At 43.5% G+C, this 27,201-nt stretch overlaps 1 protein-coding gene across 24 annotated transcripts in view; it reads right to left on the bottom strand.

The window, feature by feature from the left end:
* The window catches only part of NRXN2 (neurexin 2), a 1,346,335-nt gene that overhangs the window by 963,214 nt on the left and 355,920 nt on the right, over positions 1-27,201 (bottom strand). For 9 of the 24 annotated variants that reach the window (XM_030218493.1, XM_030218499.1, XM_030218509.1 and 6 more), the window contains 2 exons: positions 14,809-14,832; positions 631-792 (listed from right to left, as the gene is read on the bottom strand). In XM_030218493.1, the coding sequence (XP_030074353.1) occupies positions 631-792; positions 14,809-14,832 (186 nt within the window). Of the gene's footprint in view, positions 1-630; positions 793-14,787; positions 14,833-27,201 lie in introns of all 24 variants that reach the window. The other 15 variants (XM_030218494.1, XM_030218504.1, XM_030218502.1 and 12 more) reach the window with 2 other exon arrangements.

Below are 27,201 nucleotides of genomic sequence, written 5' to 3'. Positions count from 1 at the left end.
AGCCATCCAAACCTTTCTAAAACCCCACTAAGCTAACTGCTTTTACTACATTCTCCGGCAACAAATTCCAGAGTTTAATTACACGTTGAGTGAAGAAATTTCTCCGATTTGTTTTCAATTTACTACTTTGTAGCTTCATGGTGTGCCCCCTAGTCCTAGTATTTTTGAAAAGAATAAGCAACTCATATCTCACCTCAGCTGTCTTTTCTCCAAGCTGAAGAGCCCTATCCGCTTTAGCCTTTCCTCATAGGGAAGTCATCCCATCCGCTTTATCATTTTCTTTGCCTTTCTCTGTACCTTTTCTAATCCCACTATATCTTTTTGAGATGCAGTGACCAGAATTGAACACAATATTTGAGGTGCAGTCGCACCATGGAGCAATACAAAGGCATTATGGAGGCATATTTTCAAAGCACTTAGCTTTCCAAAGTTCCATAGGTTTCTATGGATCTTTGGAAGGCTAAGTGCTTTGAAAATGAGCCCTATAATGTCCTCATTATTGTTTTTCATTCCTTTCCTGTGGGGAAGGAGTGATGTTCCTGGCTAAAACTGTTTATGAAGGCATGTTAAGCATTGGAAGAGAGATTCTATAGTGCAGGCTAATGCTGTACTGCACTATGTAACACTCACATCCTTGAGGCATCCCATGAAGTTGTTGCTAACAGGAGATCCAGGTAGATCTGCAGTATTGGGACTGCCTCCAATGTAAAAGAAGTCATCTGAGCCCAGCATGGTGTAGTCCTCCTGTGTGTATCCAGTTGACGTCAGGATCCCATCCACGGAGATTGTCACCTAGACATCAGGTGGGAGGAAGGGGAAGGGGATAGAGGATAAGGAAAAAGATGTTAGAGATTGGACTTGGGTCTACAATAGGATGCATGGTTGAGGTAGCTAACCCATTTTTATGTCTGTTTCTCTCAAACAAAGTCAACCTGAGTTCTGCTGGGACAAGAGTGTATGGTGGGTGGAGGTGCACAAGATTTGATGCTGGGGGTAAGAATCAGCTGACAATGGAAGGGAAGGATATGGGCTGCTTTGTTTCTGAGCTCCTGTTCCTCTGCCTTCTCAGGGAAATCTGGGACTTGTAGTGTTCTTTAGTGTTCAGCATTCTGGTATTCAGTAGGGGATGGAAATGGAAGAGGTAGGACTAAGCATGATCTGATATTCCCCAGAGGAGATGGTAGAGGAGGGAATGGAAGAGTTTAATATTACTAAGAAAAGAGGGAGGAGAGAGCAGGAAAAGAAAGAGAAACAAAAACTTAACATAGTCTCCCAGTTCACATATTTAAAACTGTGTGTGTATGGGGAGGGGGGACTAAATATATACCTGTCTCATATACCCAAATCATCTAAAAGCCTAAAAGAAACCTGGAAACACCACTAGCACAATTGAATCCCTGAGCAAAACATGGTATTGTCCATAGAATCCTGTAAGTACTGGCTGTGTTCAGTCTCAGAACTATGGAGCCATCCCTGACACTCTTTGTAGTCAAAGTACTGTGAAACTATCTATGAAAGCCTGAAATATCACAAGACCTTTGACATTGATTATGATAACTAACCTAGACAATCTAAAGGCCTAGTGCTGACCACAATGCTATACAGCCAAAGGACTTTGGAGCTGTCCATAAAGAGAGTCCAAAAACCATGGTGATCTCCTTGGTTGATATGATTTATTAAACTTGACATTCCCCATATGGTGTAACCCTCAAAGTGGATTACAGTTATTCTGTATAGTTTCAGGATAGTAGCACAGTCCTCCTGATATCTTTATAGGCTCAAGGCAGGAGCACTGTCCATGGTACCTCTGGGGCTATCCATGGTAGTTTGTAGGGTCTCAGACAGTGATGCTGTCTATGGTGCTGATAGAGCTTTTGGAATTAAACACACAATACATAACAGCATGACGATATAACCAAACCCGTTAATCAAAACTCCAAACAAATTAAATATATAATGCTAAAAAAATCTTTACCAAAGTAGTGCAAAACAAGAATGACTCTGAAACAACAATACTTATAGAGAGAGAACAAGGGAAAATGAGTTTGTTCATAATAGGGAATCAATTCTAGAAACCTCAAGGAAAATCAAAAAGCTCTTTGATAGTTCTAACAATTTCACACCCAAAAACCCCGTACAAAAAAAATCTTTGTGCAAGAAAGAGAACAAATCTACAGTATATAGGGTGCCCACATTTATATGGCCCTTACATGTGTACAGGTATAGCATACTAGAATGTTTGCAAGTAGTATACACTTACACATATAGGATGAGATTCTATATATCGCACTGAGATTTCCACACAGAAATCGAAGTGTGTTCTATAAAATACGCTTTAATTTAGGTGTACTTTATAGAATACGCCGAGCGCCAGGCCATGTGACTAAATTTAGTTGTGATCAATTATGCCAAGTAAAACCTGGTGTAAATCCTAGCACCTAAATGAGGCATGGAGCGGGTGTATTCTATAACAATGCACATAGATTGTAGAAAAGCCCATGACCCACCCATTCCACACCCATAACCATGCCCACTTTTCAAATATGCAACATTTTTACACGCACCACATTACAGAATACATTTAACAAGAAGTACGCATAAATTCTAATTACTGCCATTTAGTGATGATAATTGGTTAACATCCAATTATCAGTGCTGATTAGCTTGTTAACTAATTAAGTTATGTGCATTGTTATGGACTATACTTCGATTTTCACATGGAAATCTGGGCGTGATATATAGAACCCCAAGGATAGGGGAAATTCTATCAATGACACTCAAAATTCAGCACCAGAAAAAAATTGGTGATAAACACTAGTTTATAAAAGATGCATGTCCTTTATAGAACAGCATTTAGAGTGGATTCCCACACCCAACTCTAGGCATTGGATTTATGCCAGCTGAAACCTGGTGTAAATCCTGGCAGACGTTGGGTGCAGATCCTCCATATTCTATAACACTACACCTAACTTTTTGGAACACCCCTGAGCCGCCCATACTCCTCCCATGGCCATGGCCCCTTCTGGGTTTCAAGCTATGGAATTTGGATGCCTAGTGTTATAGAATAGCGTGCAGCCAGATGTACGTGCAGATCCTAATTGGCACTAATTAATGTCAATAATTGGTTGTTAGCCCCCTATTATTGCTCATTAATGGCTCGTTATCCAATTAAATTGCTCGTGTGTCTTGAATCTGCACCCAAATTTAGGCGCCATGTATAGAATCTGGGGGATATTGATAGCAGGGTGCAGGGCTTTAGTGTATACTCTAGTGTATTCTCCTCTACTTCTATCCCACTGTCAGTTGGTGTACCTCAGGGATCTGTCCTGGGACCTCTTCTTTTCTCCATCTATACTTCTTCCCTTGGTACTCTGATCTCATCCCATGGTTTTCAGTATCATCTTTATGCTGATGACTCCCAGATCTACCTCTCCACACCAGAAATCTCAGCCGAAATCCAGGCCAAAGTATCAGCCTGCCTGTCTGACATTGCTGCCTGGATGTCTCAGCGCCATCTGAAACTCAACATGACCAAGACTGAGCTTCTTATCTTTCCCCCTAAACCAACCTCTCCTCTTCCCCCATTCCCTATTTCTGTGGATAACACTCTCATCCTTCCTGTCTCATCACCTCGTAACCTTGGGGTCATCTTCGACTCCTCCCTCTCCTTCTCTGCACATATTCAGCAGACTGCTAAAACCTGTCATTTCTTTCTCTATAATTTCACCCTTTCCTTTCTGAGCACACTACCAGAACCCTCATCCACACTCTTATCACCTCTCGCTTAGACTATTGCAACTTGCTTCTCACAGGTCTCCCACTTAGCCATCTCTCTCCTCTTCAATCTGTTCAAAATTCTGCTGCACGACTAATATTCCGCCAGTGTCATTATGCTCATATTAGACCTCTCCTCGTCACTTCACTGGCTTCCTATCCGTTTCCGCATACAGTTCAAACTCCTCTTATTGACCCTTAAGTGCATTCACTCTGCAGCTCCTCAGTACCTCTCCACCCTCATCTCTCCCTACATTCCTCCCCGGGAACTCCGTTTACTGGGTAAATCTCTCTTATCTGCACCCTTCTCCTCCACCGCTAACTCCGTTCCTTTTATCTTGCTGCACCATATGCCTGGAATAGACTTCCTGAGCCGGTACGTCAAGCTCCATCTCTGGCCGTCTTCAAATCTAAGCTAAAAGCCCACCTTTTTGATGCTGCTTTTAACTCCTAACCCTTATTCACTTGTTCAGAACCCTTATTTTATCATCCTTACTTTAATATTCCCTTATCTCTTGTTTGTCCTGTTTGTCTGTCCTAATTAGATTGTAAGCTCTGTTGAGCAGGGACTGTCTCTTCATGTTCAAATGTACAGCACTGCGTACGTCTAGTAGCAATATAGAAATGATAAGTAGTAGTAGTAGTAGTTCCCACTTAACACATGACTGGAGTTATGCCAAGTCTATGGCTGGTGTAACTGCAGATGTGTAAACATAAGGCACACTGATACCAGGTTACACTAGTATTCTGTAATGGAACCTGGGCCTCCAGATGCCATTGTAGAATAAGTTCTCACCGTGTGTCCTCAGGATGTCTAAACGGAGGCTCCCAGTTATAGAACTGCCCCCACCCCATGTCTTTTAAACATCAACAAAGACAAAGTATAAAATATATCCTGGCTGATATTCAAACCATGGGAGGCAGGCCGGCTAAGTCCCGTGACTGGTGCTGAGGCCATAAAGTCAATGCCAGGTTGTTTCTGGGGAGTAGAATTGACTATTCATTTTTTTTCGGCTAGCTTAACTATTCAAGCTAATAATCAGCACTGGCCAATTAAGTTTATAGCAGCCAAGCATAGGACTGCTATTTAGGCGATCCAATTTGGCCGTTAAACTTAGCCGGTGAAGTGCTAAATATTTGTGGCTAGCCAGTTCTATCGGCTGTCTCTTGCAGAATATTAGCGCTTAGTCAGTTAAGTGCTATTTAACTGGCCAGGAGCCATAAATTATGGGTCAGATATTCAGAGTGATTTAACTGTTGTCAAAGCCCGCTATCACACTGAGCTGGATGGCCACTAACATTTAATGGCATTTAACTGGGTAGTGCTGCTAAACATTGCTGCTAACTGGCCGTTCCTTGACCAGCTAGGTATGGGGTAGTCTGGGGGTGGAGTTTGAGTGGAACTAGAACGTAGGAGAGAAGTTATCAACGTTGACTATCGTTAAAAAGGTTATTTTACCACAAGTCGTGCTATCTGAGAACAGGGTCTCACTGAATAAAATGGAACCCTGTAGTAAAATAACCTGTCTTGACAATAGCCTACATTGATAACTTTCCCCCTTAGCCAATGCCAATAAGTGTTGATACCTGATGCACTAACCAGCTAAGTAAGTGCATAAAGTAATATCTGGTCAGCACACATACCTGGATATTCAATGTCAGAAGACATGTATGCCCTGGTATTAAACATTTAGGGTTAGTTCAGCCTGTGGCTATGACTGGTTTACAAGCCGCACACTGCCGAAGGCTGAACATTACCCTCTATATTTAAAAAACAATTTAAATATGTAATTAAACACGTCCCTGCATAATCAGCACTCTTCACCACAAGGATTCTTCTAAAGTTTTCATAAAACTCTCACACAACCTTCAACCTAGCACCATGTTTAAATGGCTCCATTGAGGACCAAGACATTGTCCACCTGTCAAAGCAATTTAAAGGGCCAGGAGAGGCTCCAGGCCATTTAAATAGTTTGTCCAGGGCTATCCATGAATATTTAGCTGCACTTAACCGGATTATGCCACTGAATATCCACGGTTAACACCTAAGCCAAAACCGGCTAATTTCTGGGCAGTCCTGGGGTGGTTGGCACTTAGGTGATTAAATGTTGATATTCAGAACTTCAACCCAGTGGCGTAGCTACAGGGGGCCATGGGGCCTGGGCCACCCCAAAATGGATCCAGGGCCTCTGGTTTTGCTGGCGGGGGTCCCCAACCCCCGCCAGCTAAAGCGTTTCTCCAGCGCTGCTCTCCTTACATTGCCTGCCCTGCTTCCTTCTCGTCGTCGTGTGCATGTTTGGTTTTAGTGAAACTGAGCATGTGCGACACTTCTCACATCCTCAATTTCATTAAAATCAAGCATGCGCAACTTGAGGGGGAGAAGGGCAGGCAATGTAAGGACAGCAGCGCTGGAGAAACTCTTCAGCCCAGCCAAGGTATGTGACACTGCATTATGGGGGGGGGGGGGGGGAGTGGCAGGGAGGCAGGCCAAAATGTGCCCCCTCACTCTGGGCTCTGGACCCCCCCCCCCCCCACTTCGAGGTCTGGCTACGCCCATCTCAACCGCATAAGATTACCGCATAAATTGGGCTGCATAATAAGCTCTCCTATCTTTATGCAATTCAACTTACCCGGTTAGGTGCTGAATACTGCACTTAACCCTGTAAGTGTTAGCTGGCTATTAATGCCTACATCCTCAGTGCTGGTGCCTGTACATAGCCCAGCACTGAATATCTGGAAATAAAGCCAGCAGCAGTAATAAAACCCCCCACTATCCTCATCAGCTCTCACTGCTAGAACTGTTTCAGAGTCATTCTTTTTTGCACTACTTTTTTGGTCAAAGTTTTTTGTTGTTGTTGTATTTGTTTATGTATGATGTTTTGAATAAGTTTTTGTTATATAGTTTGGCTGTTTTGCATGTAGTTGTCCTTAATCATTAACTTGACTCTTTATTAAACACACAATGACAGCTTCACTGAGTTCTGGACATTATGAGGCTCATTTTCAAAGCACATAGACTAACAAAGTTACACAGGTTACCATGTAACTTTGTAAATCTATGGGGGTCTTTTACTAAGCAGCGGTAAGCCCAACCCATTTGCTAAACAGAAAGTACCGCTGGGCTACCGCAGCAGCCAGGCAGTAGTTCCCACCCCCAGTTCGTGCCATTTCCGGTACTACAAAAGTATTTCTATTTTGTAGCGACGGTGTTTACTCAGTGGTAATCAGGCAGTTCCGCACGCTGCTCGGTTACAATTGGGTTAGTGAAGGAGCCTTTTCTGCCATCTCAATGGGTGGTGGTAAGTGCTCCCCCCCCCCCCCAAAATGGTCACACAACAAGTGCTTCACTTGCTGCATGGCCATTTCTTTTTTAAAAACCCAGCCTTTTACCCGCTGCAGTTAAAGGGGCCTCAGCACGCATCAAAAACATACACTGACGCCAGCGTAGGCCCCCTTTTGCCACAGCTTAGTAAAAGAACCCATGTGCGCTTTGAAAATGAGCACCTATATCACTCATTTGAATTAAAATTACATTCTAACCCTAATTCAAACTGCTTCCAACATCTTGCAGTGAGAATCCCCTTGTCAAGTGGTGTCTGGAGGCTCGAGAAGTTTGGATTAAGAAATATTGTAGCTCCTCATTCTAAAGCACTCAACCTTGGGACTGTTGAATAGTCAAAGAATTGGACTGGTTTGGGAGGAAGACATCTGGATAAAGAGCTTCCTCTGGAAAGGAAAGAGATTCTCTAAGGCTGAAAACAGAGAGAGTGAGGAGGAGGAGGAAAAGAAAGAGGGGAAGAAGGGAGAATGAAAATCACAGAGAAAGTTGGCTAACATCAGGTATGATAGGAACTTCCTCACCCCTCAGACCACCAAGCCTTGTGCTCCAACATTGTTATTGGCTTTTGGGTGTAGATTTTAGTTTCATATTGTCTGGTGGCAGGATGATGTGGGAGACATGGTTTGAAAAGTTTGCTCATAGGATCAAGGAGTAAATAAGCATGGGTTTCTTCACTATTGTTTTGGTATGTCCCCACTTTCTGTATACAAGGGAGACCTTGGTATTAGTTGCACATCAACATGCAAAAATGTGTTAGAATCAGACAAGAATCAAGGGTGGAAAGGAGCAGGAAAAGAAGGGATGGCTTGGGGTATTCTAGACTGTCCACTGGCTGGTGTCTTTCTCTGTAAATTGTTAAACCAGGGAGCCCAATGTCACATAACCCAGTAGATTCAGTCCTGTTATTCTTTACCTGCTTAGCCTACTGCATCCTTGGAATTCCCACTCCTCTGCCACAAAGCTTAAAATGAAGACATAAGTGTGGTTTGAAAGAACAGGATCAGACCCCACCACTCCTGTATGAGCAGAGTCAGCTAACATATATAGCAATAAAACTGAGACTGAGATCATACCCAATATAATCTGGTTTATGAATAAGGTTCAATCCTGTCACAGAATGCACAAAACTAATCCATTTGGCGATACTGCTCCCAGAGGCTTATAAAGGATAGCTTCCTAATAAGAAACCTAATTCTGTTGGACCATAGGTAGATATTCAACCATCCCCTTATTGTAAGCACTTACCTCTTCTTTATACCCTCATCTCACTTCACTTCATCATAAGGGATCTGCCTTTTCCCTACACCCACACCCTCAGTGACACCTTCATTGTGAGGTGCTCACTCTCTCCCTAAGCTCATACCTGTGACCCACACTCCCATCCTCACCAGTGTCTCCAGTGTAAGGTGCTGGTCCTCTTCTTACACCCACCCTTTACCTCATCTCTCGGTGACACACTCATGAGAGACACTCTGTTCCCACCTCCTATTAACAGTCTCATTATAAGGTACTCATCCTCTATCTCCCTACACTCATAACACTCATCACTCCCCACCACCCATATCGCTTAGTGTCATCATTATTATAAGTTTCTCTCTCTTTCTCTCTCTATCTCATACCTCCCCTCATCACTTCTCTAAGTTGCTGTTCAATGCCTTTGAAATATGCGCCCAGCCCATGCACCCCAGAAACAGCTGTATATCTACTCAGGCTTTGCCCCACAAGGCCTCCTGGATCTAAGGTGCAGTAGTTAATCCCACAGGAGGCAGAGAAGACCATGGAATCTAGCTTTCACTTTTGCCCCAAACACAAACGCCCCAGACAACCCAACACAATTGTGAATCAACTAGGTGGACTGCTACCTACAGAAGGAAAGACATCAACAAGGCCACAACAGCATCTGCAAATTCTCAGCAACAGCTGATCTAGGCCTGGTTTAGCCCCATTGTATCCATGGAATCTGTATATCTAATTTCTCCATGACAGGCAGGAAGTTAAAAGTCCCAGCATGCAATGGGGTAAAAGCAGGTCTAACTCCACCCGTCTTCGTACCCCAGCTCAGGAAAAAGGGAAGGTAGAAAGGAAAGGAAGGGGTGGGGTGGAAGATGTGGTATATTAGTAGAAAATTAAAGAATAAATTTCATCAGCTGCCTTGGACAAATAAAAAAATAAAAATATATTTTGACAAAAGAATGAGTTAGTACCACAACACAGTATCCATCCAATAGTATTAGTACAGAAAGGTTAGGGTTGGGTTTGTTTTTAATGTTTTTTTTTAAATTAAGATAAAAATCAAATTTACTTAAAATAAGTTCTAAAATTTATTTTTGGAAGCAAGACAGGATGCTACTCCCCTCCCCCACACCCCACCCCACGGCAGCCCCTGGTGATGGCATAGCCCACAACCAAGCCCCTCCCCCACCTCCACAGCTGCCATGCACTAAGCTGATGAGACAAAGCCATGCAAGGAGACTTTGGAGGGGAGGAGTAAAGGAAAGGTGATGTTAGTGGAAAAGGAAGACCTAAGCACAGCTTCATGCAAATCAAAAATTCAAAAGAATATATTTTTCTTGTAAACATAGCCACATTGTATTTTTAATTTTTTTTTATTTTAATGGGAGGGACCAATTGGGTGCTTCCTGTATTGATGGGGGAGATATAAAAGGCTGCTGCTTGCTCAGAAGAATTAAAGATTATCCCCACCTATCCCATCACTGCCAACTGTCAATATACCTCTTTCTGCAAAGCATTTTATTTCCCTATCATCTAAAAGAAAAACTCCAGTGCATGAACCTGAATCCCACCCGCAGTGTACCCTCCTCGCCCTGATAAAGGTGTCCTCTTGGGACTGGCCTCTGCTCCCTGTTACTCCTACACTATAACACTACATGAATTCCTCTGTATCTCTGTAACCTCCTGGCCTCTGCGCCCCTCTCAATCTTATTCAGCAACCCTAGAGTAGTTTCCCCGTGTCCCTGTATCCTCCTGGGCTTCCCCCTAGACTATTACCCTAGAGGAGTTTCCCTGTGTCCCTGTAACCTTCTGGGCTCTCCTCCCCTCTCCTTACTAGACTGTAAACCTAGAGGAGTTCCCTTGCGTTCCTGTAACCTCCTGGGCTCTTCCCTCCTCCCCCCCTCAGACTATAACCCTAGAGAAGTTCCCCTGTGTCCCTGTAACCTCCTTGGCGCTCCTCCCCTCTCCCTCTAGACTATACTCCTAGAGTCCCCCTCCCCTCTTTGTAACCTTCTGGGTTTTATTGCTCTCTAATACCTCTATACTGCAGTGAAGTTCTCGGACTATTAGAATCTCAGTAGACTAATGTATTGTCAAAGAGCTCCCATTAAAGTGAAAAAAAATATATCCATTAGTTTTTGGAGCAAGCAAAAGTGTTGAAGTTTGGGATGGGGCATGGATGTACGCACACAGAGCGTTAGTGAGCACTGCCTGCATGCCATGCGGTTTATGGAGTGTCGCAGTTGGCAGGTTCTGTAGGGACAGCTCTGATGGTGGCAAACTGAGGGGATTTCCATAGCGGAGAGGAAGGGCTCTGGGGTAAGATGTGATGTGCTTGGAGCCTGGAGCTTGCAATGGTAGGAACAGCTCTCTGCAGTTCTGTCTTCATCTCTCTCAGAACCTCATTCTTTTGCTTAGAGACTGGCAGAATTACACAATATATCCCCTTGACTGCCTATTTTCTCACTGATGCATTATCTTGGGGGAGGGGTGTGTGTTATTCTCCCCTCCTACCCCTGTAAAGTCCTTCTCCTTTTCTATCCATCTTTTATCAGGGAAACCCAGTCAGCAATCAAGCTTGGGTTTTCTAACCTTTATTCTGACTTCAGCCCCAAGAATAGAAGCGCAGATGGGAATGGATTAGGTGACCTAACCTCGGAAACCCTCCCAGCCCCAGGAGTAAGGAGCCTGAGCCAGGAGTGGAACCCAGGTGTCCTGTGTAGTCATATGGGGTCCTTCAACTCAGGAGGAGATATCTCCATCAGGAATGGGGAGGAGGCTTAGATAAGATACAGTTTTAACATAAGGGAAAATCCTTTTCTTACAGAATCCTCCTAGAAAGGATTTGTCACCAGTTATCCTCCCAGCCCAGCACCGAAAACCTCAGCCGTTCCTACAGACTGCCAACCAGCGAAGACAAGATGTGCTAAAAACCAAGAAGAATTTCAAAGAAATCAGGAAAGCTGCCAGATGATGCCTTGTTTTCCATGGATTTTCAGGGGATATTGGGTAAAAAAATAATAATAATATTAATTCAAAAATATATAGATAAAACATATGAAGCACTATTCAAAATAAAAAGAATTATCATAAACAAAGTAAACAAAACCAAAGAAAAAAACACACTGGTAAAAAAGAAGAGCTTAACAGAAAATGAGGAAGAAACCCTTGATCTGAGAGATTTTGAAGGTCTTAGGGTCTTGCTTCTCTATCTCACAGCTTGGTGTAGGCTGGTAGGGGCTCCCTGGCTGCTTTTTCTCTCTCCCCCACCCACAACTCTTTCTTTCATGGCTTATGGAGAGGACCACATGGCCCCTTCAGTGTCCCCCCCATTCTCCCTTCCTGTGACAACACAACCAAGCCTATTGGATTGGACATGTTAACTCTAGGGATCCTCTGTGCTTATCCTCACTGTCAGTTCTCTCATTGTCTTTGACTCCTGCACATTCCCTGGAAGTTCATTCATAAATCCAGCAAATTTTGTGGGAAGAAATATTTCCTTATTTTATCTCCACACTCAAGTCTTCCCCCTTTTCATCTCATATCATGATCCCTATTCTGAAGTTTCTTCTTGCCATCCCTCTCCCATCTCACTTTTCCTCCCCTGTCCACCACTGATATAGGAGCATCTGTGGAGGAACCCAGAAAACTTCTTCTTGCAACCAAACCTGAGACATTCCTGGTCCCCCTCCTTCTCTGATCCCTGAATCCTGTGGGATACATTTTCCTGGTGGCAGGACTGGAGCAGGAAGAGGAAGGAAGGGGGCAGAGCAACTCCTGACTGACATCGTCCACTCTAGCATTTTAGGTAATAGAAAACAGCCACCAATCTCTTTCAGTTATGTAAGAAAGGGTTGGGTTAATTAAGCACCCCCTTCCCATACTGTTTCTATGGGTGCAAAGAAATGTGTCTCTTTTTGCTGCTATAATTTAACGGGACCAAGATAGAAGCCAGGGATACAGTCCTTTTTATATTCATTTTCTTAGTTTTATTGTTAATTTTTAAGTTCTTCTGGCCTTTTAAGAAGCTGGACACCAGCTCTGACTGCTCAGGTTGGTGGCTGCTTCCTTCTCCCTTCAGCTGGTCCTTTGCTCATCTCCCTTTTGATTCTATGAGCCTATGAAATACATATGTTACAGGCTTATTTATTATTAATTCCCCTGTTTATAATGAGGTTTTACTTATTGTTGTGCCTCTGCCTTCAGACTTCTACATCAGAGGCAGGGTGACCAGTTGACTTCTGCTTTTACCTTGCTGCATGCATCGGGTAGGAATACTCTGCTGTTCAGAGAGGAAATCAGAGCCACCTGGAATGGAGGCATAGAGGACTAGGTCATCTAGCTGGTCCTTCTAATTTGGGAGCAGTAGCATAACCACAGGTGGGTCCAGGTGGGCACAAACCACTTTGAATTTAGTCCCGCCCTGCATTGGCATAGCTGTGATGTGGCTGGTGGGGCCATGGGGATCCTCAAATACTCTAGCTGAAGACTCTCAGCATCCCTTCCTCCCCTCCCCTACCCAGGTGATCAGGGATCGCTTAACCCCAACCCCGTGGTACCTTTTACTCCTTCAATTCTTTGCCGGCAGCAAGCAGTGACTCATATGGAGAAGGTAGTGACGGCAGCTGGCCTTGCTGAGTTTAAAGGGGGTCTGGACAGATTCCTGAAGGAAAAGTCCATTGATCGTTATTAAACTTTGGGTTTTTGCCAGGATCTTGGGGCCTGGATTGGCCGCTGTCGGAGACAGAGTGCTGGGCTTGATAGACCTTTGGTCTTTTCCCAGCGTGGCAGTGCTTATGTACTTATTTACTTATGTACCTGCTGCTGACGCCAACCCAGAGCCTTCCCTCTGATGCAACTTCCTGGTCTCGTAAACATGAAGTTGCATCAGAGGGAAGGCTTGGGCTGCTGCAAGCAGCAGGTAACAGTCACTGCTCACTGCTGGCGAAGAAGCATGTTGGAAGGATGGGAGGGGATGGAGGGGTTGTGTAGTCAGGAAGGGACAGGGAGTTCCTGTGTTGGGGGGGGGGGGGGGTTGGGATCGGGATGAGAGTGGGGTTAAATCATAGGGCCTCTGAAAGTTTTTTGGATTATGTGGGTCCCGGCCAATATTCAGTGTCGGGGCCCAAATATCTAACTGGGTGAATTTAGGATTGCTTTCCAGCTGTCCTAAATTCACCTGCTCAGCTATGCAAGTGCCAGCACTAAATATTGCCATCACCAGCATACCTGCTGGTTCCTCCCCAATGCAACCCCCTGTATATCGCCTCTGACCTGTCCACTTTTTGATTGGATGGTCAGAGTCGAAGGTCAGTGGCACTGCCTGGCTAACTAACTGAATGTCAGTGATGGGTGGCCCTGAATGATTTAAGCGTACGGGAGATTTCATGCCCACTGAAATCGCTTTGAATATCGGGCAGAAGGTGTGTACCTGAAGCAATGGAGGCAGAGAAGGATTAAAGCATAAGCAAACTAGGCACATGCCTAGGACCTAAATGTTTAGAAGGGGCCCTCTCAGATTGGCTAATTCAGTGGCTCCCAAGGCATATTTTGCCCTGATAAGTCGGCTGCTAGCAGAGAGAGAGAGAGAGAGTGGTGGGGTGTCAAGAGACACCAGTATTCGTCCCATCCCCCTCTGCATTTTTCTAATTAGATGGTACAGCTGGCAAGCAGTGCTTCTTATCTGCTGCTTACTCCTCTGTTGGGTTTTCTCTGCTGTTAGGGCCTCTTTTATCAAGCCACACTAATGGCTTCCGGTGCGATAATGCCGACAAAGCCCATTCATTTTGAATAGCCTCTGTCGGTATTGCCGCACGGGAACTGCTAGCGCAGATTGATAAAAGAGGCCCTTAGTGCCATATGGAGCCCCAAGTGTGTAAGTCTTAAAATGTACTTATATTATTATGGGGGGGGGGGGGAGGGATAGAGAATCATGTTTGTTTGCCTAGAACCCATGAAAGAATTAATCTTGCCCTGAATGAAGGGTAAAGTGAGCTGAAAAAGGCCTTTTGAAGGAACTTTAGTGGGCAAAGCGGGCTTGAACCTTGACTACTAGCTGTAACCACTAAACCATACCCTCCTATTTGTGGGGCTGCATCTCTACAAGTGGGTGGGGGAAGAGGGGGGAGGGTTCTGATAGCTCTAATTGAACTCTTTAAAACACTGGAGCGAGCTGGCTGGGTATCAATTTTCTATTACCTTAAAGCAATGGACAATTTTGAATGGCTTACTCTGCTACCTTCCAGAAATGGAATGAGTTGATTGGCTAATAATTTCCTAGCCCCTTTTTATTAAAGAGATAGAAAAAGTAAAACAAAAGCAAAATAATTGAAAAAAATTAGAAATAAAAAATAAAATCAAAATGTAAATTTTGTTAAAAGGTAAAAGGTGAAGAAACCCACGGCAAACTGAACAGATTAAACAATTGGAGTGATATCTACCAGGTAATGCAGTTTGTTTACCATAGCGTGTCCGATGCCTGCGTGCTTTCAACAGAGATAAAAAATAATAATAATAATAATTAAAATAAAACAAGAAAGTTTGTTTTAAATGTTTTTCAAAATTTTTAAGGGGTGAGACATTAAAAAACAAGTAAAGTAGTGAAAAAATCTGTTGTTCAAAAATGTCAGAGAATAAACATTTTTTTTTAATTCTCTTGGCCACTGAAATTTTGGAGTTTTAAAAATCTGTAAATATTTTTTTAGGGTTTTAAATATAACCTCTCTTCTCCTTTCCCCCCACAAAAGAAAACTTACCCCAGAAACAATTTTTTTAAATGAAGTCAAATAAATTATTATTTTTTGTAGTAAAAAATGAACAATTTTTTTTTTTAAAACACATCTGCCCACCCCCCAAAAATACAGAAATGTGCAAAAATCTAAAAAAATTTAAAAAGCCTCCCTTCAAAAAATTCATGATCACATTCAGGAAAATGAAGACAAGATTAGTTAATTAATTCATTCTTTTTAGCAGGGGTTGGGAAGGAGCCAAAGCATGTTAGTAAAACACATATACATACACAAGATCATTAACAGAATATCAAGGCAGGGTTAAGGCGGGGAAGGGAGATGAGATATGGGACGGAGGAGGAGGGACCAAGCAATATTAGTGTTCCTATTGGTTGAAACAATGGCCAGGTAGGAGTATGTCAAGGGGAGGGTCAGATTTTAACCACTGACAGTGCAGATTATTGGAGGGGGTAAGATGTTTCAGTACCTAATATAGAATAGTGACCCTGCTCACATTGGGAAAAGGCGAGGGGATTTTCTGCTATAGTCAAGGCTTTCAGAATTTACAGCTCGGTGCACAGAAGGGCTTGTGACCCCCATGCCAAAATCAGCACATACCAGGGCTGCCAATCAGATCCATTTTCTCAGGACAGCATACAGAGACTGGACCATCCTATTCTGAGAAAACAAAATCAAGGCAACTGGCAATCCATGTGTCTGCATCTGGAGGAAAGTGAGCATCGGGAAGGAAAGACCAGAGCAGCCTAATTTCCCACCAGAAACAGGGTCCCATGGCAGCTTGTGCCATGTGTGTGCAATGAGGACCCCAGTAGATTAAAGGGTGTAGGGAGACAAAAGGGTTATCTTTAGGGGGGAAGAAGTAAGCAGGGAACCATTAAGGGCCCCTTTTACAAAGTGGCGGTACCCGTACTGCAGCTTTGCCGTGCTCCAATCCGACACTACTGCACGCCATTTCCGGTGCTAAAAAAATACTTTTATATTTTCAGCACCGGAGGCTTACACGGTGGTAATTGGGCAGCCCCAGGTGCTGCCTGATTACCGTCAGGTTAGCACGGGAGCCCTTTCTGTCTCTAAATAGGTGGCGGTAAGGGCTTCCCCGGGAAATGGCTGCACGGTAAGTGGTTCACTTATCACATAGTCATTTCCTTTTTTTTTTTTTAAGCCTCTAAATGAGGACCTTGGCGCATGGCAAATCCATGAGCCAATGCTACTGCAGGCCCCTTTTACCACAGCTTTGCAAAAAGGGCCCTAAGTGCTTTATTTGGGGATAGGCAAATAATAACTGGGCTAATTCAAAAGAGAGACATCAATCATACACCATTGTCAAATACAGTTTTTGTAATGCCAGAAAGGGTGAGAACAAGACAAAGGAAAAGATTTACCATGCTTGAAAGCATTTTTTACACTTTGAAAATGTAAGCAATCCTTTAAGAAGAGCCCTCCCCCCCCCCCCCCCCTTCCACCCCTGGAACACTTGGGGGTCCTTTAACTAAGGTATGCTAATGATTAGCTCACGCTAAATGATGTCGCCCATTATATTCCTATGGGTGTCTTATCATTTAGTGTGTGCTAAATGTGTTAGCACACCTTAGTAAAAGGACCCCTTAATTTTAAGAGAGAGAAACTCAATTCCAGCATCTTTCACTCTCAAATGTGAAAGCCACATAAAAGATGCAACAAAGGAAAAATTAAAAATTATCTGCTTCAGGTTAGTCTTGTGTTGTGTATGTGTGTGTATATATCTATAGGGGGAGGAGGGAGTATGACCTGTGACCTCTCACCCCAGCCCTGCCTCAGTTTTCTGTGTTAAAAAATATATAAAATTTATATATATATTATATATATATATCCCTTTTTGTATATAAAATTACTACAAGGGGGAATGGATCAGAAAAACTAGAATGTGTTCTGCAAAGCGTATTCTCAGACCACAAGATGGTCAATATCTAATCTCACTAAGCACGTGTCTAATGGTCTCACCAATACCTGGAACACAACCTGGGCTTTGAAATGTAGTGCCACAGTCATGACCCAAACAAAAAAATATTATTTCATAAGTAAATACAATGTCACAGTTTTACCTAAAACTGATTTTTTTTAGCTGTGAAAAAAAGTGGTAGTGGAAAACCCAAGAAACTTCAAAAATTGGAATCTGCTGGAATTTCTTCCTCAGTGCTATACCCTCTCCGTGTTTTTATGTAACTGTCTTATAAAATTAATTAAATTTTTGTTGCTGTTTTCAGGGAGTCACCAGGATAGATCTGGAAAATTCTGCTTTATCAAACTGTCTAGGATAGGTTTAAGAAAAGGCTTCCAATCAATACATATCACAAGTCCAAACAATGAAATATGTATACAAATATAACCTGGATAAATAGCTAGCCACCGTGATCTTAAGGAGCTGGTGCTTCCCAACCGGCCGTGGAAGGGCATATTAGAAGTATAAGAGATACGCCCTTGGTGTATACAGATGGGGAAAGTATTGGACAATTATTTTTAAAGCAGCACACAGGGCCGGCGCAACCTGTGGACCAGGTGAGACACTGGCCCAGAGTGCCGGTGATAAAGGCACCAAAATCTCAGTCTGGTCTCCCTTCAAACTTTTAGACCAGTGGTTCTCAACCAGTGTGTTGGGACACACTTGTATGTCACCAAGAGCTAAGACGGATGTCACCAAAAATGTGACAGACAGCAAGCCTTTGCTTTCCTTAACAACCGTGTGTGCCTGCAGGCTGGGAACAGCAAAGCAAGGAATCAGGTATTTGAAATCCACATAACTGGTCGTTTCTGCTTCACCATTACACACGATGCTCCGTGCTGCCACCAGCCCCAACTGGAAATGTTGCAAGTCTGCTCTTCCCCACCTAGAAGTCACCACCTTTCTTTGCATCATTTTCAACAATAATCAATGATATATAAGAGATTTTTTTGTGTGTGTTTAGCCATGAATGGTAGTGTTCAATGTGTCATGGGTATGAACATTGTCTGTCATGTGCGTCACAGTGGAAGAAAGGTTGAGAACCACTGTTTTAAGGGCCCTTTTACTAAGCCATGTAAGCGCCTATGCGCGCCAAATCTGAGTTACCGGCCGGCTACCGTGTGGCCCGGGCAGTAATTTCATTTTTGATGTACATCCCCTAAGCGCGAAAGAAAATAATTTTTATTTTCTGGCACACGGCGCTACCGGGCTGTAAAAGGCATCTGATGCGCATAGACCACTAATGCCCGGTTAACGTGTGAAACCTTACCGCTTAGTCAATAGTTGGCGGTAAGGTCTCAGACTCAAAATGGATGCGCGTCAATTTTCATTTTGCCACACGTCCATTTTTGGTAAAAATATAAAAAAGGTATTTTTACAGGTGTGCTGAAAAATGAATCTGCGCATGTCCAAAACACACGCCTACACTACCGCAGGCCATTTTTCAGCACATCTTAGTAAAAGGACAGATAGATGCTGGACTGAGATTTTTGCACCCTTTATCATCAGTGCCCTGGGCCAGTGCTTCGTCTGGTCCAGCAGGAGAGGGAGACTTGAGAGGGGGAGCGGGGACAGACTGAATCACAGATGGAGCAGAGAGACATACCAGATTGAGGGTAGGGGCGCCAATGCAAATGTCCCAGGGCACCACAGTCCTTTGAGCCAGCTCGGGCAGCACATGAACCCCAGTCCAGGAGGATAACCGAACACAGTGAGTGCGCAGACATGTCCAGTGAGTGCCAGAAAACTTCGCTTTCCCACACACTTACTCTCTCATTCTATATCAGGTCACCCAAAGTCAGGCATCAGTTGCCTTCATAGGTGTCCGTTTCACATGTAAATGGTAGTTGGGCAATAAGGGCCAGATTCTATATAAAGCAACTAAAAAATCTGTGTGGTAAACATTTCCGCCTAAGTGTATTCTATAAGCGGTGCCTAGATTTGGACGCGGTATATAGAATACGTTTAGTTGATATCTCAGTGCCTAAAACTACGTGCCTCCATTTACACCAATGAAAACATGCCATAAATCCCCATGTGTAGATTTACGCACACTGGGCCATATTCTGTAACTACATGCATATATGTCAAGTGCTGTTATCAGTGCTAATTAGCTTGTTAAGCCAATAAGTTAACGTGCGTTGTTATAGAATATGCCTGGATTTTGGCATGGCTCTCTAGGTGCGCTATATAGAATCTAGCAGCAATCAGTATTCCATAACTTCAGTATGCAATACGCTTAGCGCATAAATTTAAGGAAGCACGCACAAGAATAGGCACATGGGTGGGTCCCCCATTGAAGAGCATTTAAGAGCTCGATTGCGGCATTTAGGCACATATATTTTCAACTTATTGAAATGACAAGAGTGGGCGTGGCTAAATGTTGGTACATAAATGACAACTTACCTTAATGTTCTAAAATGGAATGCGGATTAGTGTTCTAAAATGGAATGCGGGTGCCCTGATGCTATGTAGAATTAACGCTTAGCTTGGTGCACCTTGGCACCTAGCTTTTGGCCGATACCTTACAACATAGGGAAGGATTCCCTACTGAGAAATAATCTTGTTCAAAGGAGTAAGGAAAGGACACAGGACAGACAGTCCAAAACAGAACTCCAGAGGTCAGTAGATAAAGTCATTTACTGCCAAGACCAGATACAGTGGACTCAGGCGTCAGAGTATCTGTATTACAATAAACAGTGTTCCACAACAGCACTCTTCGTGTGTGACTTTAGCACTGCTGTGTTTGTTTGAATAAGATGCAGTTGTAGTGGCTTTGTGTCATTTTTCTGTTGCGGAACAAGGTTTACTGTAATATAGATACTCTGACTCCTGAAGCAGGTATATTACTGCCGAAACACAGGGCTGTGTCAAGTCCACTGTATCTGCTCTTTGGCAATAAATTACTTTATCTACCGATCTCTGTAGTCCTGTTTTGGATTGGTTGTCTGTTTGTCCCTTCCCTACACCTAGCTTTTGGCACCATTTACAGAATTTTTTCCTGTGCATAGGGTGTAATTTTGTAACAGAGCATTTCTGTCAAAGTTCCAAAAAGGTGCCTATTTTCTGAATACAATATAGGATCCCAGGTCCAGCCTTAATAGCCCACAAAATGACACCCATATGTTTCCACCTGCTCTGAATAGTATAAGTGTGCTTGTGTATAATGTCCTCACGTATTCTACAAAATGTGTGTACACTGGAACAATACCCCTTCTCTGCCCAAATTATGCCACTGGGAAGACCTGCATGCCATTTCATCAGCTCACTTGTACAAGCGCATTTGTCTATGCAATTTGATAAGAGCCTTTTCCATGTGCAAAACACGGGGATAAATGTTTACAAAGAACTGGAGCATAGAGCACAGTGTCTTATGTCCTTAGGATCTTATAACATGGCCTGGGCACAGTGGCGTACCTAGGTTGGCTGCCAGCCGGGGCGGGTAGCCGCTATGCCCCACCCCGGCACATCTCCCCTCTCGGTGCATCAGCCACCTCCTCCTTCTCCAAAGAGCATCATCCTCACCACCTGGAGTTGTACAGTCCCCTGCCCCAGAACAGGAAGTAACGTCAGAGGGGGCAGGGAACCAGCGGAGCCAACGGCCACTACAGATAGTAGACTCCCTGCTCTCTATTGAAATGCTTCAGTGCTCCTCTCTACCTCCCCCCCCCCCCCCCCCCCCCCCCCCCCCCGTTCACCTGCACTTCTGATGGCTTTTGATTCTCACTTTTGCATCCACTGTGTATAAGGTAGTAAATTTTCAAAGGGAAAGTATAATTTTCCTTTAAAAATGTGCTAAAGTTATGCAAATACACAAACACCTATATACTGTAAGTGAAATGAAATTTTTACAAAAATGTATTGTACAAATGTCTTAAGCACCTTGAAGTCATGTGAATGAGGGCGGAGCTAGAACAAACCGGGCATAAGTACATAAGCATCGCCATGCTGGGACAGACCAAGGGTCCATCGAGCCCAGCACCCTGTCACCGACAGCGGCCAAAAGAACAAACAATTTGTCCCGCCCATCCTAGAACTACTGTATTCCCTCGTCCACTCAATAACATTCTATGGTTTTTTCCTCCAGGAAGCTGTCCAACCCTTTTTTGAAGTCCGCTACGTTAACCGTCTTAACCACCTTTTCTGGCAGCGAATTCCAGAGTTTAACTTCCAGAGTGAAGAAAAATTTCCTCCGATTCGTTTTAAATTTACCACACTGCAGCTTCATTGCATGCCCCCTTGTCCTAGTATTTTTGGAAAGGGTAAACAGACGCTCCACATCGACCCGTTCCATTCCACTCCACTCATTATCTTATAGACCTCTATCATATCTCCCCTCAGCCACGTTTTCTCCAAGCTGAAGAGCCCCAGCCTCTTCAGCCTATCCTGATAGGGAAGTTGTCCCATCCCCTGTATCATCTTTGTTGCCCTTCTCTGCACCTTTTCCAATTCCACTATGTTTTTTTTGAGGTGCGAATTGAACACAATACTCGAGGTGCAGTTGCACCATGGAGAGATACAACGGCAGAATAATATCCTTATTTTTGTTTGGTATAGTTTTAGGCACTGGGATATCAACTAAGCGTATTCTATAAACCGCACCTAATCTAGGTGCGGTTTATAGAATACACTTAAGCAGAAATGTTTACAGTGTGGATTTTCTGTAACTACATGCGTACATTTTGGATGCCCACAAAATGCCCATTTCCCCACACAAACCCATACCCCTTTCGAATTGCATCCATTAGAATGTAGGCACAGCTCATTACAGAACACACTTAGAGCCCTAATCTGCGTTATAGGCGTGTTAGCGTTTTTAATGCACGTTAACAGTGTATGCACCTACAATATCTTTATAGGTGCCTAGCACATGCTAATTGTAGACACATTAAAAAAGCCAACACACCTTAGTAAACAGGGCCATTAGTGAGTTTTGCGCGTAAATTCTAATTATTGCCAATTACTGCTCATTATTGCTTGTTAAGTGCTGTTATCAATGCTGATTAGCTTGTTAAGCTAATTAAATTACACTCATTGTTATAGAATGTTATAGGATTTTGACGTAGAACGCTATGCGCGGTATATAGAATCCAGGGCTACGCCTGAAAGTGTCACCTATATGTAGGAAGAGGTAGAGTTAGAATATGTCCATTACGGTCTTTGGTTACGTTATGTCGCAGGTGGCCAGGTTTTTTGTGTTGGGTCGGTGGGGTATGCCTTTCTGAACAGGTTTGTTTTTAATGCTTTCCGGAAATTTAGGTGATCGATCGTAGTTTTTACTACCTTTGGCAGTGCGTTCCATAGTTGTGCGCTTAAGTAGGAAAAGCTGGATGCATAAATAGATTTGTATTTGAGTCCTTTGTTGCTTGGGTAGTGGAGGTTTAGGTATGATCGTGCTGATTTTCTAGTGTTTCTGGGTGGCAGGTCGATGAGGTCTGTCATGTATCCCGGGGCTTCGCCGTAAATAATTTTATGAACTATCGTGCAGATTTTGAAAGCAATACGTTCTTTGATTGGAAGCCAGTGCAGTTTTTAGAGTGGGATATGGGTCCCCATCTCTACAGTCCACTGCACTGACCTGCTTGCTGCTCTAATAGGACTGGCCATAACATCTGAAGCTGTCATAGAGGCTAGTATGTACTGTCACATCTTAGGGGGTTGGGAGAGGGTCAGTGACCACTGGGGGAGTAAGGGGGTTATGCCTTAATCCGTACAGTGGTCATTTGATCATTTAGGGCACTTTTTGGTCACTTAGGACTAAATTCTATAAATGGAGCTGAAACAAATAGCGATTAGCTCCATTCTATAAACGGTGATTAAAGTTAGGAGCCGTTTATAGAATAGACTACATTTAGGCATGACCATTTACACTAATGAAACCTTGGTGCAAATCCCCAATGCCTAAATTAGGCACAGAACCCCGTTATTATTCTATAACAACGCACATAAATTGTGAGAACACCCCCGATCTGCCCATGACCCTCCCCTGGCCGCGCCCCCTTTTTGGACCCAAGTGTAAATTTTAATTAAATTCAATTAGCACCAATAATTGCTTGTTAAGCCAATTATCATGTTAACAGGCTTGTTATTCAATTAAATTGCACACGCAAATTGGCTGTACATGCAATTTTTAGCCACTTTTATAGAATTTAGGGGTTAGTTGTGATTGAAACAGGTCTAGCTAAAAAGTCTTAATTTTGGCCCTGGACGTTTTCATTTTCTTCCATTATTACCACTCATTTCCCACTCAAAACACGCCGCCTTGAAATTTGGACGAACCCAAAACATCTAAAATTGGAGTGTCGAAAATCACAACTTGGACATTTTTGAGAGAAAAACATCCTTCTGCCATCTTATGAAGTTTTTGGATGTTTTTTTTTTTTTTTAATGAGCCCCATAGAGTCTAAAGCCACTACTTGTGGTTTTCCTAAGGCAGAAGATGTTCCTTGACCCAAAGCTTCTGAATATTGCACTGTTTCAATTGTGGTCACTGTTTCACATGCCATAACCTCAGGCTTCCCGACTCTCCCACCAATTACTGCCTTGCCAAGCTCTCTCTGTCTGATATAATGCTGGCCTCCAACCTCCAGCAAGACCATCTATCTGTCCCTCCTCCCATTCCTTTGCTAGCACTTTAGCAGCCAAGGGAGACGCTGGCTCTCCAATACTAGATAATTCTCCCAGGGGTCTACCAGTTGCAGCCCACCAGTCGGAGCCCATGTCAAAACATCGCCATAGATAACAAAGCCATCTATCGAACCTGTTAGCGGGACTGATAGGGGAGCCAGAGGAGTCTCTCGGTGTCAATTCTCCTTTTCCCCATTATCCAATATTTCTTTTGTATTTTGTTATTTTTAACATATTATCTTTTTATTGTTTAATGATTGGATAGTGTAATTAAACATTTCATAAATAAAAAATGTTTTTAAAAAATGTCTTCACACCTCTTGCGCTTTTTACATTTCATTGGCTAAAATCAAGTTAAACTGCATTAAAGCTGGAATTAGTTTCACTGATCTACACAATATACTCTATACTTTCAATATGAAAGAATTATTTATTTACAGTGGCTTCATATACTACGCAAACTTGCACGCTCAAATTTCCAAACAAGTGCGCAAATTTGCATGTGAAAGCTATAGATGGGACCTTTTACTAAGCTGTGGTAAAAAGGGGCCTGTGCTAGCATCAGTGCATGTTTTTGATGCGTGCTGAGGCTCCCTTTTACTGCAGTGGGTAAAAGGCTGTCTTTTTTTCTCCAACAGAAATGGCCGTGCAGGTAGTAAACCACTTGCCGCTTGGCCATTTCGGAGGGGAGCACTTACCGTCACTCACTGAAGTGGTGGTAAGGGCTCCCGTGCTAACCCGGCGGTAACTGGGTAGTGTACGGTGCTGCCCGGTTACCGCCGGGTAAGCACCAATGCTACAAAAATATTTTTGTAGTGCCAGAAATGGTGCATGATGGGGTGGGAACTATTGCCGGGCTCCTGCAGAAACCCAGCGGTAATTCCAGACTGAGGCATAGCTAAGTGGGTTGGGTTTAAAATATTTTATTTATTTAGGTTTTGCTCACACCTTTTTCAGTAGTAGTTCAAGGTGAGTTACATTCAGGTATACTGGATATTTCTCTGTCCCAGGAGGGCTCACAATCTAATTTTGTACATGAGGCAATGGAGGGTTAAGTGACTTGCCCAAGATCACAAGGAGCAGCAGTGGGATTTGAACTGGCCACCTCTGGATTGCAAGACTGGTGCTCTAACCACTAGGCCACTTCTCCACTCCAATATGTGCCGGCGCCATCGGCAGTCCGCTCTCTGCGCCCCCACGCCCTCAACCTGGCTAAGTTTCTGGTTTCAGATTGGTGCACAGCAAGCCTGTTGTTGTGTGCCAACCCTTTAGTAAAAGGGCCCCAGAATAAGGTCTGTTGCACGTGTAACTTAATTTAATAATTGGCATCAATTAGCAGTTAACATGCATAACTGTCCTTAGTCACTATTCTATAAGCTGTGTGCTCAAATTCCAGAGAGTACAACTTCAAGGGGGGTGTGGACTTGGACGTGGCAAAGGCAGGTCAGGGACGTGTCATCAAGGGGGTGTGGACCTTGGCGTGGCATAGGCAAGTCAGAGGTTTGCCATCAAGGGGGGTGTGGACCTGGGCGGGGCAAAGCCAGTTATGCAAATACCATCATTTACATGCCTAATCGCCTATAATGCTTTTCTAAGAATCACCGGTCAGCAAGTTAAGGAGTTGACAAGTAATGGGGGTACATCCTCGAAACAGCTTATGCGAAACATGTGCCATGTCAGACTGTTTTGCCCCTGAGCCGACAAAAGCTAAATCATTCATTTTGGGGCTCTTTTACTAAGCCACGTAAGCATCTATGTGTGCCCAACGAGTGCCAAAATTGAGTTACCACCCGACTACCGCGTGGCTCTTGTGGTAATTTCATTTTTGGCATGCGTCCGATACAAGCATCTGAAAAATAATTTTTATTTTTGGACGTGCGCCAAGTGGTATTTGACGCGCATAGGTCATTACCGCTCAGTTACTGCATGAGACTTTACCGCTAGGTCAATGGCTGGTGGTAAGGTCTCTCACCCAATTTTGATTTGGCTGCACATCCATTTTCAGCAAAAAATTTTGAAAAAGGCATTTTTTGCAAGCGCGCTGAAAAATGGATCTGCGTGCGCCCAAAACACGCGCCTACACTACCGCAGGCCATTTTTTCAGCGCACCTTAGTAAAAGGACCCCTTAAAATATTAACAAGGCTTGAATTAAAGTTTAAGAAGATATTATATGGGAAATAGTCATAAAGCATAAAAATTGAATATAAAAAGACCGATGATGAGTGATTTGCTTGATTTTTGAAACTTAAATTACCAAAATCAATTTGGGGGGGACATTATGCATTTGGACTCTAACATATGTTTCAGTGATATGCAGTTTTGCTAGAGTTGGAGTTGATACATTGCCATATTTATTGAAGTTTATCAACAATGGTGTGGAGGAGTGGCCTATTAGTTTGCAACTGTACATACGTTTTTTTATGAGAGGAGCACAATCCGCTTTGCTTTTGGCATTGATGTTTACATTGTTTTATTTTCTTGGAAGAAAGGAGACCAAAGAAGCTTTTGCTGCAGCACATTTTCAAAAGTGTATGTTTTACTCTATAGGATTTGAGGTTGTTCAAGACCCCTGAGGCAGGCCTTTGGGCCGAAACACGGCCGTGTCGGGTCGTTTTTTTATATAATAAAGCACTTTTGGCATCCTCATCTGTTTTCCTCACTTTTTTGTTTCATATCTCACAGTATTGTGAGGGTTTTACCTCCTTTTTTTGTGGCTAGTGGTTAGAGCACCAGTCTTGCAATCCAGAGGTGGCCAGTTCAAATCCCACTGCTGCTCCTTGTGATCTTGGGCAAGTCACTTAACCCTCCATTGCTCAGATACAAACTTAAATTGTGAGCTCTCCTGGGACAGAGAAATATCCAGTGTACCTGAATGTAACTCACCTTGAGCTACTACTGAAAAAGATGTGAGCAAAATCTAAATAAATAAATTAAGCATAAACACCCTGGCATAACTGCTTGCGCCTAAAGTTAGATGCATAAATGCAGACTTATGCTCTTATTCTATAAGAGCAGTTGTGCGCACAACTGTGATCATGGAATTTGCACTCAGGGGCACTTTTACTAAAGGGCTGGCATGCAGTAATAGGCTTGCTGCACACCAATCTGGAACTACCACAGCAGCCCAGCAGTAATTCTGCCACCAGCGTGCGCCATTTCCAGCGCTACAGAAATGTATTTTCGGATTTTTACTGCCGTAATCGGGCAGTGCTGCACGCTGCTCAGTTACCGCCGGGTTAGCACGGGAGCCCCTACCGTATCCTCAATAGGTGGCCTCCGAAATGGTTGCGTGGCAAATGCAAATTTACTGTACGGTCATTTCTTTTTTCAGCCTTTTTTACCCTCTACGCAGGGCCCCATAGTGCGCCTCATTCCAGCACCTAAATTTCACAACCTTTTGAGAATTCACCCCCATGAGTCTTTCAGAATTAGGAGGGAAGTTACCAAGGTGAGGTAAAAGACAAGCTTTTAGGGCTGTAATGCAGCTTGTTGTGAGCAC

The sequence above is a fragment of the Microcaecilia unicolor genome, chromosome 11, assembly GCF_901765095.1.
Source record: "Microcaecilia unicolor chromosome 11, aMicUni1.1, whole genome shotgun sequence".
Lineage (NCBI taxonomy): Eukaryota > Metazoa > Chordata > Amphibia > Gymnophiona > Siphonopidae > Microcaecilia > Microcaecilia unicolor.
This window is presented reverse-complemented; position numbering and strand designations above follow the sequence as displayed.